Consider the following 14,803-nt stretch of genomic DNA (forward strand, 5'->3'; position numbering starts at 1 on the left):
ACTGGAAGCCTGGTGGCCATTTGCAGGGTGATGAATCAGGATATTGGTGGTAGAAAACTGAGCTCTGGGAACTGCAAGTGGGGCAAGATGCTAATCTGGAGACTCAGGGGACTCTTCCGACTGATCGTGGGCTTTGGTGAGTTGTCTGAACTGTTTGTGGATGTCAGGAGAAGGTTGTAGTTTCGGTGGTGACAGACCATTTGGGGAACTTGGGAGGTGGTGCTGACCTTTTGAGAGTTTGAAGAGTTTGAAAGACAAACTGTCATTCGGGAAACTCAGAAGGTAGCACTGGCCATTTAGAGAACACTAGAGACACCTCTGGACAGTCATGAAACTCTAGAGATGGCTCTTGCCATAGTGTAAACTGACAATGGCTGTAACTGTTCAAGGCACTTAGTGGGTTCATCTGGTTACTCGGAGGACTTTGGGGATGATTCCAGCTGTTCTGACCATTCAGGAAACTCAAGGAATGACTCTGGTCATGCAGGACATACTGGAGATGACTCTGGCTTTTTTTAGGAAGCTTTTGAGATTGTGCTGGCCATTCAGGAATCTTTGAAGACAGTGCTGGCCATGCGATGAACTCAGGGTATGACTCTGACTACTCGGGGGACCCAGGAGCTGGCTCTGACCATTTGGGGAAATTAGGAGAAGTCTCTGGCCAACTCTGAAGATGGTACCAGCCATTTGGGGAATTCCAGAGAGTCTGGTGCCCACCTAGCTGGAAATGCAGAGGGATTTAGGGTTTGTTTTTCTGGAAATTTAAAAGAGTTCAGTGCCGGCCACTCATGGAATTCAGGAAGATCTAGCATTTGCTACTCGGGGGTTTCTAGTAGACCTGGTGCCTGCCATACAGGGAATTTAGGGGGATTTGGTACTTGTTCTCTAAGTAATTTGAGAGAATTTTGCCTTTGCTATTCAGGGAATTCAAGAGGATCAAACTTTTGACACGGGGGTTTCTCTCAGAGATCTGGCACCCACCATTCAATTTAGGGAATTTGGTGTTTGTTCTTTGGAGAATTTGGTGCCTGCCACTCAGGAAATTCAGTAATATCAATCTTTTGCCATGTTGGGGTTTTCTTGAAGATCTGGAGCCTGACTTTCAAAAAATTTAAGGAAATTTAAGGGAATTTGGCATTTGTTCGTAGGAGAATTTAAGGCCTGCCTGTCAGGAAATTCAGGATGATTCAACACTTGACGCTTGGGGTTTTCTGGGAGATCAGGCAGTGGCGGATGGTGAAAAAGTGCTTGGCGGTGGTGTCTGCAGTGACTACTTGAATGAGTCTATGAGAATCTGGTAAGAATCGTAACTGCTCATCCGGTGACTGTATTGGTCCAGCATTCTGTCACTTCTGTCTCTTGAGGTGAGGTGACAGCGCTACCCACTGCGCCAACCCGCCGCCCTTTTTCTTTTCTCTTTTCCTTTAATTTCCTCATGTTTAAGTATATATCACATAAAAATAAAGAAAATCGATATAAACAATTAGGCTGTCTTCAAACAATAAACAGTCTCTTAAACTTTAAATTCTATCAATGGTGAGGTGAATATATATATATATATATATATATATATATATATATATATATATATATATATATATATATATATCTTTTAGGCAGTTTGAGTGGAAAGCAATGATATCTGAACATACTCTGACATCGGAAAATACGATAGAGAAATGCAGTCAAAAGAATCACTGGATGTTTCTAGTATCACAATCGCCATTGAGCTAGCCTGGGCAGATTATTAGAGAACTACACACCTGTCACTGTATTGGACTACAAATACTATCATGCACCTCACACACACCAGCCCCTGATTCCCTCTGATTACTCACACACAGCTGGAAGCTCATGATGAAGTGAATACCAGGACTATAAATACACCTCACATTCACACACACGGTGGTGAGTCTTGTTTGTCTGTAATATTACAAATTGAACTCTATTCTAACTTTGCCGTGTTTTCTGACCCTTGTTTTGTTCTTTTTTATCCTGTTTCCCACCTGCATTGACCACTGTCTGTGACTACAACCACGCTTTTGGAGCACTGGTATTAGCCATGTTTATGGGTGAACAGATTCTAAGTAAAAAGCGGACCCCTGAGGTGGGTGGAGGTTGGTGGGTCAATCAGTGGGGGTATCAGGTGACCCCTCAAAAGAAAGGCAGGTGCTCAAGCACCCAATGCCCTCCACCACCACCCCACCCCCACGTGCCTGGTGTGCCTTCAATTTCTTTATTCAGTCTTAACATGTGCATAGTTGTGTGTTGATTGTGTTTTGCCTGTGATGGCTTGAGTTGATTTCATCATGTGTTCGTGTTTTCTGAATAAAAACATGGTTAAACCTGAGCATATATAGGGAATTTTATATACAGTTTTGCAGAGCACATTGAGAAAATTGTAACTTGTGTAAAAACAGGTGAACTGTGTTTAGAGTTTTGAATGAAATTATTGGTTTGTAAAATTAAGCCTACTGTACCAATAATAGTGTTAGCAATCAATATGAACTGAAATTCATATGCAAGTTTTTATTTGAACAAATTGTCAGAAAATCTTGTCCTAATTAAATTAAATTTGCAATTAATTAAAATATTCAAAACATGATTTGCCACAAGACATTTGCCACACAATCTTTAAACCTTTAAATCTGCATAAGATAAAATTATTACATAATTTACAGTTTGACTAAAGGAGACTTAATATAGAGGGTAGCAAACAAGAAGTTGGTGATTCAGTCAACAGTATAACAGAGTGTCTTATTTTCCTCTATTAGCCAATCCAAACAGAAAACACAAAATAAAACTGCCAACCAGGATAAATGAAATCAAACCTTTACTGATGTATCACACTCACATATTCTCACATACCTGAGTCTCTCCTCTTCCTTCTTACGAAGTTGCATGTCTCTCTGTACCACTCTAAGAACATGCTCCGCTTCATTATTGCTGAGACCCGACAGGTCCAGTTTACGCCCCATCAGTGCTTCACAGGTAAACGGTTCAAGGTTAGGATGCTGGAATGACAATTGTTCGTCCTTACAGACTTTTGAGATGAAGCCTGGAAGAAGAGAGAAATGTCATTCTGTATATTCTGTGATTGAAATTCACGGGACTGAAATATGGCAAAACTGACTCCAACAGTGAGACTTTAGACAAACTCAGTATGCTACGCATTTCTGTTTTGGCTAACCCGTTTGGACGATAACAAAAGACAATATTCTTTTCTTGTATTTTCTACTCTAAGCTTTAATGTTAACCTGTGAACTATATTCTCGATCTGACAAGTTTTCTCTGTGTATGTGTTGTGTGTCTGATTTTTTAATAATATCAGATCCAAGATGCACCATACATCAGAAACACCTGCTCTGAGTGGTCTGGACGGTTTCACTCAGGAGCTCAAACTCTATAAATCTTTTATTACTATATTTATTTTTAAGCTTATATTTGTTTTTTTTTTGTTGTTTTTGTTTTTTTGTTTCTAACACATTCTCTGTGTGATATTCTGAAATGTTCTGAAATTATGCAGCAAAGATAAACATGAACAAATCAAAACCAGCTTTTATGTTGTTATAGCATTCTAATATTGAAGCCTGTTTTACTCACGTGCAGTGTACCACCTAAGATAAATGCTGTTCAAACTCATTAATGCTAATCCACTGGGTATTATACCAGAAAAGAAACAAGTTTATTCAGTCTTTACAGAAAGTATTAATATTGACTGCACTGGAGTATTCAAACCATCAAACCAACTGCAAACAGGTAGCAGAAGAAAAACTTTGCTTCAGCCAAACAATTATTAATACTGCTGCTATTATCTGGGAAAGTACACCTAAACACTGGGCTGTTTTTTTATCTTTCCCAATGCTGTAGCATCACATGTGTCGACTACAGATTTTTAGCTGCCTTTAACCTCTATAGCATACCCATAATTTACCTTGGGTATAATAATTTATGGCGCTTTATTTGATGGAGACTCTGGGATCTGGCTGATTGGGGGAGATTGCATTGGCTGGGATCATTGACTATGATATGGTAGGATAAATGGACTAGTCTGGCTGCTGCACACATTTCTCTGCATGTATGGGATTCTGTTGGTGGACATGCGCAGCAGATAAAGTTACAAACTATGGCCATAAAAGGTATAGCTGAGGTGCATTGTCTGGCAGTGTGTGTGTGTGTGTGTGTGTGTGTGTGTGTATGTGTGTGTGTGTGTGTGTGTGTGTGTGTGTGTGAGTGAATAAGTGTGTATGGATGTTTCCCAATATTGGGTTGCAACTGGAAGGGCATTCACTGACTAAAATATATGCTGGAATAGTCAAGTGGTGCTCGCTGCAGAGCCATTTGGGCGAGCTGAGCTCCAGTGAGGGGGAGCTTGAGCTTGAGCTCCACCTTTTTTGCACTTCTTCTACGAGTGATGTCACTGGGGGTAGGGTTAGGGGTGGGGTTGGTGTACGCATTAAAACAGCTTACAGGAGGCAGAACGAGAGCTCATGCTCCCCCTCGCTGAAGCTCAGCTCTGCTCAAATGGCTCTGCAGCGAGCACCCTCTCGGAATAGTTGGCACTGACCTTTATATAAATTCAACACCGGGATCAAAACACTGGGGATCACATGACATAACACAATCATTGAGAAATAAAACACATGACAAAGACAACCAATGAAGAACATAACACATGACTAAATAAACCAATGAAAAAAAAGGAAAATGAAACATATTGCTGTAAACAAAGCAAAGAAGAGGAAGACAAGACTAAACTACAAAATAAAATAAAAACACAACGACATGACACCTTACAGATCCCCCATCTCATGCCCAAACCAAAAACAAATCAAACATTTCAGGAGGGTGGAAGCATATGGGATCAGGGAATGGGATTTAGGGCCAGGTCCATGGAGCAGAGGAAGGCCTTGGCCGTAGAGCAGAGGCTGGCCTGGGAAAACAGACTGTGAGGGTGTTGCTGGCAGAGCAAAAAGTGAGGGGACGGCACTGACATAGTGAACTGCGAGGGTGGCACCAACAGAGAAGACTATGAGGGTGGCACCAATAGAAAGACTGTTAGGGCTGCGCTGGCAGAGCAGGCAACATGTGTTGTCTTATAGTTCCCCATATTTTGGTGAGGCTGTTGTGGCTTGAGCAAGCCCTGGCAAAGCTGTTGTGGTTTAAGCAGGTCATGGTGAGGCTTGAACAGGCATGGTTTAAGCCGTCATCTCTCCCATGGTGAGGAGAGCCACTCAATAAATGTGCATAATTAATTTTATTTCATATATCTTTAAAAGCTTCATCAGGCCAATTCACTTGGCAAAAATTATGCAAGTAAAACTGTGAAATCATGGTTGGTTCTAGCTTTCTATAACAACACTCCACTAAAGTCAAGGTGCAGAAACCCAAGTGCAGTTTTTGTTGCCCAAAGGTCCAAGGCAAAGCATGGCATGGCACATAACAGCATAGCACAGGACAACACAACACAGAATAGCATGAGATGGGATGGCACAGCATGGCCAAAAAAAGAATAAACTTACTGACATATAGGGTTACACAAACAAAGCTAGATCAAGAACAAAGGACAAATGAAGGAACATATATATTTATAGAACGGCTGTTTATTTACAGTGCAGGAGTGCTGGAAATACAGGGTGTGAAGGGCAAAATGTCCATTGTGCAGCTAAAGTCCAGGCTCATACAGGTCCGATGTGGGAGTGGAGTGCAAATCGTGCGTAGCTGGAGAAGGGAACACCGCGAACCTTCAGTCCAAACATGCTCCCACTTCTTCCTCTGGCGTCATCCCTTATATTCCCCTCTTTTAACAAGTCTCAGCTGGCCACAATCGGCATGCTGTTTGAGGTGAGGGAGTGTCCATGGCGATGCTGAAACCCTCAAGTGTCAACCTGGTCCTCCTAGTGCTTCTTGTTGGTGCAAAGGAGAACACATGGATGGGAGGAGGAAAAAACAAAACATTTTCTTGCCTAACCTTTACCATACCAGTGCAGCTAAAGGACACCCAGATGATGGGTGGCAGCATTGGTGGTTTGGGGGAAAGGTGACAAGGAGACCTTACAGACTTGGCGCACCTCTGCTTCTAGTCCCTGGTATTTCTCCCGGACCTGCCAGGCATTGTCGGCCACCCTGCAATGTTTCTTGAGGGCCATTTAGGGCCAAATGGATCTCCTCGATCACTGCCCACATCCGGGAGTTATCAAGTACCAGACAAATTCTCTCATTCATGACTGTATAGTAGTGTGGGTGGGGTGCAGGCTGGCGGATTTCTCAACCCACCAAGCATACTTTCACCCAGTCCTTCCACTGTTCCTTTTCCAATAAGCCTCCGGAGGCGATCTGTAACACTGGGGAGGGGGGGTTAAAGCACTCACCCTTCTTGTTGTTCGTAGGTTTATGGTAATCACGTCGACGGCCCTCATGTCCAATATTTTATTGGGTGGGGTTCGCGGAGGCCAGACAGACAGGAGTCCCAGACATCAATAGTTCGGTGGACTCTTGATGTCCCTTCAGTGAGTGGTTTGCAGGTCTGTAAACTGGCCGTGCGGTGCCCTATTTGGGGTACCATTCTGGGGGTGCTCCTGCCACTCTGTCTCTCACCTCCTAGGCTTCTGTTACCTCTGCCAGCTGTAGTGCCTCCAGAAGATCAGTCTAGCTGGTGGGCTGTGGAGCATAACCAGATGTCGTTGTCAAGTGGGCGGTGCTAGTAGCAGGCATGTAATCGTCCCTCTCTCGGCGACCTGGATAGTCCATCATGTAGGAGGCAGAGGAAGGCGGCGCTGATCATATGTACACTGCTGGAACTCACACGCTGTGTGCACTGGTGTTTGACCAGAATCTCCCTCTTGAACAAAGCATAGTCCTTTTGAAGCTGGCGGGAGTGATAGGTGATATAAGTTTAAGCAAGAGGGACTGATAGGCCTGCTAGGCCCCCCTTATCAGGAACGGGGTGAGATGTTGGACCCACTTCTTTCTATTCCAATTCTTATTGGCTGCCAGTACTTTGAAGCTCCGCAGGTTTGATCTTCCAGGTCACCAAGTTTGGGCAGGAAATGAAACAGCCTAAAGGGCTCAGGGGTGGGCCATCTGGGTGTGGATCAACTATATGACAATAATTTGTCAGGTAGTGTATATAACAAACACTAGAGATCACATGACATGACACAACCAATGACAAACAATACACAAGAGAAAAAGACAGCCAATGAAGAACAAATGACTAAATGGCAAATAACTAAATTACCTAAAGAAAATATGACACAAGAACTAAATGCTAGATGGTTTGAAACAAAGCAGGAAATAGGAAGATAAAATTAAACTACAAAATGAAAGACGAGACAACATGACACGCCTTACACAATTTTAGTTTTTTTGACATACTGTAATTTTTCAATCAACTTTTAATAGTTTATCCTCTTTTTTAGAAAATAGGTTTTACGATTGATCAAAAACAGGCTTATTAGGGACAAACATGTGTTCGCTGAAACATATTACAATGGTCATCTTTCACCCATTGCTGTTTAACGCTAAATTTAATTTGTTAAAAGGCTTTTTGGATAAATTATGCATCTATATGGTATGTCGGAATGGACGTTAGATTGTGGTTTGTATGTGTGTGCTGAAACTTTTATGTGTGTAAATAAATCTATCATTCTTTTTTTTTCGGCTCAGTCCCTTTATTAATCTGGAGTCGCAACAGCGGAATGAACCGACAACTTATCCAGCCAATGTTTTACAGAGAGGATGCCCTTCCAGCTGCAACCCATTACTGGGAAACACTCATACACTCTCATTTACACACATACACTACAAATAATTTTAGCTTACCCAATTCACCTGAACCACATGTCTTTGGACTGTGGGGGAAACCGGAACACCCTTAGGAAACCTACGCAAACACGGGGAGAACATACAAACTCCTCACAGAAATGCCAACTAATCCAGCTGAGGCTCGAACCAGCAACCTTCTTGCTGTGAGGCGACAGCACTACCTACAGTGCCACCGCGTCGCCTTGACAGGAATTATATTGTAATATACTGTAAAAATACTGTATATTCTACTGTATTTTTTAAACCCACATTGCTCAAAAAAACTAATATTCACAAAATTTATAAATATTTGTGATTCAATGGTTCCATATTATGATGTGGCTTGGCAACAGAGATGGAGTTCTATGTGCAGCTTTTATTACATAAAGAATGGTCAGCAAACAGTCATCAATACAGGAGCAAATTAGTACTTCTGTAATAGAGAAACGCTGACAACAGAGATGAGGATCCACACGGCGTTTATTAAACAGTTTAGTCAGGCAGGCAGCGGTCAAAACAGGGGCAAACAGAAGCATACAGGTAATCCAAAATGAGAGGTCAAAAACAGGTGAATGGTCAGGACAATCGGCGAAAATAACAGAAACAATAAAACAATAAAAGGGCAAAAACATGTCTAGACAAGGCAAGACAAGGAAACGTTTCATAAAGTTACAGACTAACAAGACTCAGCCCAGAACTGTGTGTGTGCTGTGTCTAAGCCTATGCAGATCACTGGTGATCGTGAGTGTGGAGCTGTGAAAGGCCTGGAGCCTGGAGCCTGGAGCTGCTGAGGGGCTGGAGCGTGAAGCTGAAGAAAGTCTGGGGGCTCTAATTCAGCAGGCACTGATGTGTCAGACAACCTCAGTGGGTCAGAAGACATTTGCAGTTCAGACAACCCCAGTCAGTCAGGAAGCTTTGGTTTAGGAAGCACTGGTGGTTCATATAACCCCAGTGGGTCAAGAGGCTCTAGTTTAAGAAGCATTGTAAGTTCAGACAACCCTGGTGGATCAGGAAGCTCTGGTTCAGGAGGTACTGGGAAGTCATACAGCTCTGGGAAGTCACTTGACTCTGGTAGCCATTCGTGGAACTCAGGTAGCAGCTCTGGTCATTTGTGAAACTCTGGTGGTGGCTCTGGCCATTCATGGGACTCGGGTGGCGACTCTGGCTATTCATAGGATTCAGGTGGCAACTCTGGTAGCCATTCCTGGAACTGGAACTTTCAGAGTATTCAGGAGATCTGGCTCCTACCATTGAGGGAATTCAGAGGTATATGGCACCCACCATTAGGGGAATTTAGAGGGATCTGGCAGTCTGAGTCTTCTGTAACAGAAGGACACTTGCAACAGAGATATGGATCCTCATGCAATTTATTAAACAGATTAGTCAGGCAGGCAACAGTAACAGAAGCATACAGGTCTCAGTGTCAATGATCAGTAGCTGTGTGTGAGTGCATGCTATGTCCATTAAAAGTATGAGCTGTGAGATGCAAAGCAAGATGGGGAGTGTAGTCCAGGTGAATGTCTGGTGGAGTGTGCATATGGCTGGAGTGCCCTTTAGTGAACCTGGTGGGTACTGCAGCTAATGACCACACATATAGTTACATAAAATTACAATACATAAATTCTTACTGTGGTTAATCATTCTGGTCAGAGTAGGAGAAAAAGACTTAAATGCCAAAGTCTGTTAATACTTATCCACAGAGAGAAAACATAAATAGATTTAAAGGCAAGCATAAAACCATAAAATGCATTTATACAAAAAAGTTCCTGAAATACAAGTCGGTTATCTTTAACGAGCAAACAGGTCGTCTGAGATAAGAACGATACACAGCATACTGCAGCTGCATTAATGTACTTAGCCAGGCTACAGTCATCAGGAAAACTGAACTGTGGACCAAGATGTCACACAGAGTCTCTTTATGAGTATAGAAGAGAACGGCCTCAGTGGTGAACAGTATAAGAGAGAAACAAGTGATGAGATAAATATGCAGAATAATATACTGGCAGCTAGCTGGATTTAAATTTAAAATACCTAAATATATATGTTTTTGTTGGTTTACTAAATTGTATAGCAGTTTATTCATAAAGAGCCATGAGAGAGAAAAGGAAACAGGAGGAGATTGGGTGAAAGAAGATGGGCCAATTATAGGACATTTCAGAGATGGTATTACAGAGAAGGAAAGGGAGAGAGATGTTGACAAAGAAATGGAGAGAGAGAGCATGACGTTAAAGCTGCCTCTGGGTGATGACTCAGTCAGCTGTGCCCTTTAAGCTCCACCAATCATAATCCACCTGTTTGCAATCTTTTCTTCAGCACATAAACACAAAGATATATATATATATATATATATATATATATATATATATATATATATATATATATATATATATATATATATATATATATATAGATAGATAGATATATATATATATATATATATATATATATATATATATATATAGATAGATAGATAGATAGATAGATAGATAGATAGATAGATAGATAGATAGATAGATAGATAGATAGATAGATAGATAGATAGATAGATAGATAGATAGATAGATAGATAGATAGATAGAAATATATCTATCTATCTATCTACATATATAATATCCTTAGAAAAAAGTGAAGTATAAATTTCGTCTACAAATAAGCATCATAGTGTGAAGTAATTGCTTTTATCTGTGTAATTTGGGTCATATTTATGTGGTTTATTTATATAGGGACTGGCAAGGCACATTCTTTTTAAGGTTCAAGTATAACTACCTCAATTCATCAGAATGGCCTCAATTCCAGCTGTTAAATATGCTGCAGTGTTTGATTCAAATGCCATAGCTTTTATGTTTATAGCTGCAGAAATTATTTTAGGTATAATCCCCCCAAAAAAATGTTGACTTGAATTCCAGAAAGACTAAGATTCCACTTACTATAATCACAATCTTATTGTGCTGTGTAAATTAAAAATAAACTCTTAATCTACAAAGGAATTTTAAGTACATTGCCAAGTAGTTCTGTTAATTAAAAAAAAACATGCAAGACTTACATTATACCCTAAGAAGGCCATGTTTCAAGTTTGCAGCATTTAAAACAACTGTTTAAGAGTGCATTATCTAAAATGAACAGTGCTTAAAAGATTTTATTTTTTTCCTCACAAACATTTAAACTCATAAGCATAAAATTCCACCAAACATTCTAATATTTTATAACACAAAATATTGTGAAAGGTAAAAAAAGAAAACAAAATAGCTTTATAGCATTATGTCATGGAATTATAAGGTCCTATCTGCGTTCTAAATGATTTTGAGATATTGAGCTTCAAAGTTTTTGCATTCCATATAGCAAACAGTATTTGTGTAACATTTGTTTAAAATAAAATGTCGTAAAATGTAAACAACATTTAAAAAGGTTCCATAATGTAAATAAACTGTCATTTAATAAAAATATGTCAATAACTCAATTTTGACAAAATGTCAGATAGAATACTCTAATTACCTTATAAGGTGATTATTAACTAACAAACTATATCAAATCTATACAAGCACATCTAAATCTCAATTCAGGTCATATTATATTAATCAGGGTGGGTTTATTTTGCAAAAATGACTCTGATAATAACTGACTACACATTAACTTGCTTAATATGTGACTGCTTGGCAAATAATATAAAATAAAAAGAACTAATGATGATTTGGAAACCATATAACTATTAAATCATTCTTTCATAATGGACAGTGGTCAGTTAGGCAGTTAAGAAGTCATCATATAAAAATATCTGACCACAGAATGCTGAGGCAGGGCTATTAGGATAAACCACTAACAAACTCTCTCTACTTTTGTGACCTAATGTCCTTCTTTATAACTGCACTAACAATCAAAAAGTGCTAATGTGACTTATCGTAACTATGTTTGTGCTATATATTCCAGAAACAAAGCAAATACATCAGGCAGCAATTATACACTGTCATATTGAATCAAAGCAGCTAGGCAGACATGTTGACTTAATGCATGACGAGAGGATGATTTATTGAGCAAACTTGATCTAGCAAAGCGCACATACTGTAGATACATTAACAGTGCATTTCCTGCAAACACAGCGCTGCAATACTGCGGCATTAGATAAAACGAAATATGAATGAAACACAAAACAACCAGTTATCTCTATGAAGAATCACAGTAAATTGAAAGGCAGTGAGTATGGCAAGCTGTTTAAACATTGTTTACATTCATGTAACCTAAATTGACATATATTCATTCAGCAGATGATTTTATTCAAAGCGACTAACAAATGGGAGCATAACTAATTTAAGAGGTATGCAAGTGATAGCTGAAGTGAAAAATGATGGCACCCCATTTTTTATTTGCTTCACATGTAACCAGTTGAATATACATACAGTAATAAAAATATATAGATTTTGTCTTATTTGTGATTCATTTGATTGAATGATAATCATGGCCATGAACAAGTCATTTTTCAGAACATATTCACAGTCTGAACAGCCAGAAATAGGGTAATAATAATTTAGCAAAGCAATGCAATAATATAATTCTCCACATAGTACAACAGAAAATTATTTATTGGGCCTAAAGCATTAACTCAGCAGCCATGTTGGCTTAAACCAATTATTATATATATAATAGGCCTAAACAATATCTAATTTCAGCATTGAGGTCGCAATGTGATCATTCGCAATAGTCACATCACAGGATATGCAGTGTTGAGTCTGTATTATAATTTATCATTTGCATGTGTTTTTGAGACATGATTTTAAAAGAATTCAGGCATAATAAAGGATTAATAAAGGGGCTAAGCAGACAAGAAAATAAATGAATAATATATAATATTTTTCCCTCTGAAAAAAAGTCTTCTTACATTTTTTAAAGCTATTTTGGGGACAATTTCATTAGCCCATATAAGCTATTTTTTCGATAGTTTACAGAACAAACCATCATACAATAACTTGCCTAATTACCCTAACCTGCCTAGTTAACCTAATTAACCAAGTTAATCCTTTAAATGTCTATTTAAGTTGTATAGAAGTGTCTTGAAAAATATCTAGTCAAATATAATTTACTGTCATGATGGCAAAGATAAAATAAATCAGTTATAGAAATTAATTATTAAAACTGTTATATTTAGAAATGTGTTGAAGAAATCTTCTCTCCGTTAAACAGAAATTGGGGAAAAACATAAACAGGGGGGCTAATAATTCAGGAGGGCAAATAATTCAAGGCTGGAGTGGGTCTCCTTTTCAGCCCTGGAGTTTCAAGCATTAGACCGGCCCACCTCAGTTCACGACTGACTATATTAAAATCAGGTCATTTCCAATTCAGTTTCCAATTACACTATCACGTCTTTTTCAAGAAAACAGCTGCTTTAGAACTTCAAATGTTCAACAACCTTACAGTTTTATATGTCTTAACAATAAAAATGAAAAAAAATGAACTACTCAGGTGAGAATCGAACACCACCGATCAACGACGTCATAAGGCAACGTGCTGACCACTGGACCACAATTGCGCTATTACTTATGTGTGGCCGGAATGATAGTTACATCATCATTACCCTGCAGACTGCCTTTTGCTCATGGGGCTGCGAGACAATAAATAAGAAGAGCGGAGCTGCAGCAAAGTAATGAATAAAAAGAGTGAGGCTATGGTCAAATTAATAAATAAATTAAAAAAGTCCGACTGTTGAGAGTGCCAGCAGCTAGAAACACCGGCCCTTGCCGCCAAAAAATGGACCGGCCCACTGGGAACTCTCCCGGTCCTCCTGATTGGCCAATCCGGGCCTGACTTCAACTGTATATAATCACAAAATCAACTACTTTTGAGGGCCACATGCTTAAGGGCCACATCCTTAAGTAAAAAATGAGTATAAACTCATTCTACAAATAAGCAACATAGAGTAAATTAATTGCTTCTCTATCTGTGTAATTTGGGTCATATTGTTATGCTTTATTTATATAGGGACTGGCAAGGGAAAGAAAGCACATACTCTTTAAGGTTCAAGTACAACTACCTCAATTCATCAGAAGGGCATCAATTCCAGCTGATGAATGTGCTGAAGTGTTTGATTCAAATACCATTGTATATGGCTTCATAAATTATTTTGGGTACAATTTCCCTAAAAATGTTAAGTTGAATTCCAGAAAGAAACTTTCTATAATAACAATGTTATTGTGCTGTGTAAATTAAAAATAAATACTTAATCTACAAGGGCATTTTACTGCAAGTGTACTGCTAAGTAATTCTGAGTAATAAAAAAAGAACATGCAAGACTTATTACCCTTGGAAGACCATCTTTCAAGTTTGCACATTTAAGCAACGGTTTAAGAGTGCATTATCTAAAACAAACAGTGTTTAAAAGATCATTTTATCTTCACAAACATTTAAATTCATAAGCATTTTAAAATTCTACCAAACCTGATCATTGATTGTATTTATCTATGCTTTTATTTTTTATTAGATTTTTGTAGATGTACTTCCATACAGAATCATCTCAATCAACCTAGAATTATAAATTCTTTCCAAATACAGCTATTCAGTTCAACTGGTAAAATTGTAATCATTTTGCAATATATAAATCACATAATAACAAAAAATCACAATGTCAGATTTTTCCAATATCGTGCGGCCCTAATATATAACAAATTATTTATAATTATTATTTTATGGATAGTGGGTAGCGCTGTCGCCTCACAGCAAGAAGGTAGCTGGTTTGAGCTTCGGCTTGGTCAGTTGGCATATCTGTGTGGAGTTTGCATATTCTTCCCATGTTCGCATGGGTTTTCTCTGGGTGCTCTTGTTTCCCCCACAGTCCAAAGACATGTGATATATGTGAATTGGCTAAACTGTCCGAAGTGTACTGTATGTGTGTTAATGAGATGTATGGGTGTTTCCCAGTGATGGGTTTCAGTTGGAATGGCATCGGCTGCGTAAAACATATGCTGGATAAGTTGTCGGTTCATTCCGCTGTGGCGACCCCAGATTAATTAAG

The 14,803-nt window shown here is 39.1% G+C and overlaps 1 protein-coding gene across 2 annotated transcripts in view; it reads right to left on the reverse strand.

The window, feature by feature from the left end:
* myripb (myosin VIIA and Rab interacting protein b) overlaps positions 1 to 14,803 on the reverse strand; it is a 214,481-nt gene that overhangs the window by 194,687 nt on the left and 4,991 nt on the right. For both annotated transcript variants that reach the window (XM_021470291.3, NM_001353925.1), the window contains exon 2: positions 2,869 to 3,058. In XM_021470291.3, coding sequence (XP_021325966.1) covers positions 2,869 to 2,978 — 110 coding nt within the window. In that variant the 5' untranslated portion in view covers positions 2,979 to 3,058. The remainder of the gene's footprint in view (positions 1 to 2,868; positions 3,059 to 14,803) is intronic.

This window comes from Danio rerio, chromosome 24 (assembly GCF_049306965.1).
Source record: "Danio rerio strain Tuebingen ecotype United States chromosome 24, GRCz12tu, whole genome shotgun sequence".
Classification (NCBI taxonomy): domain Eukaryota; kingdom Metazoa; phylum Chordata; class Actinopteri; order Cypriniformes; family Danionidae; genus Danio; species Danio rerio.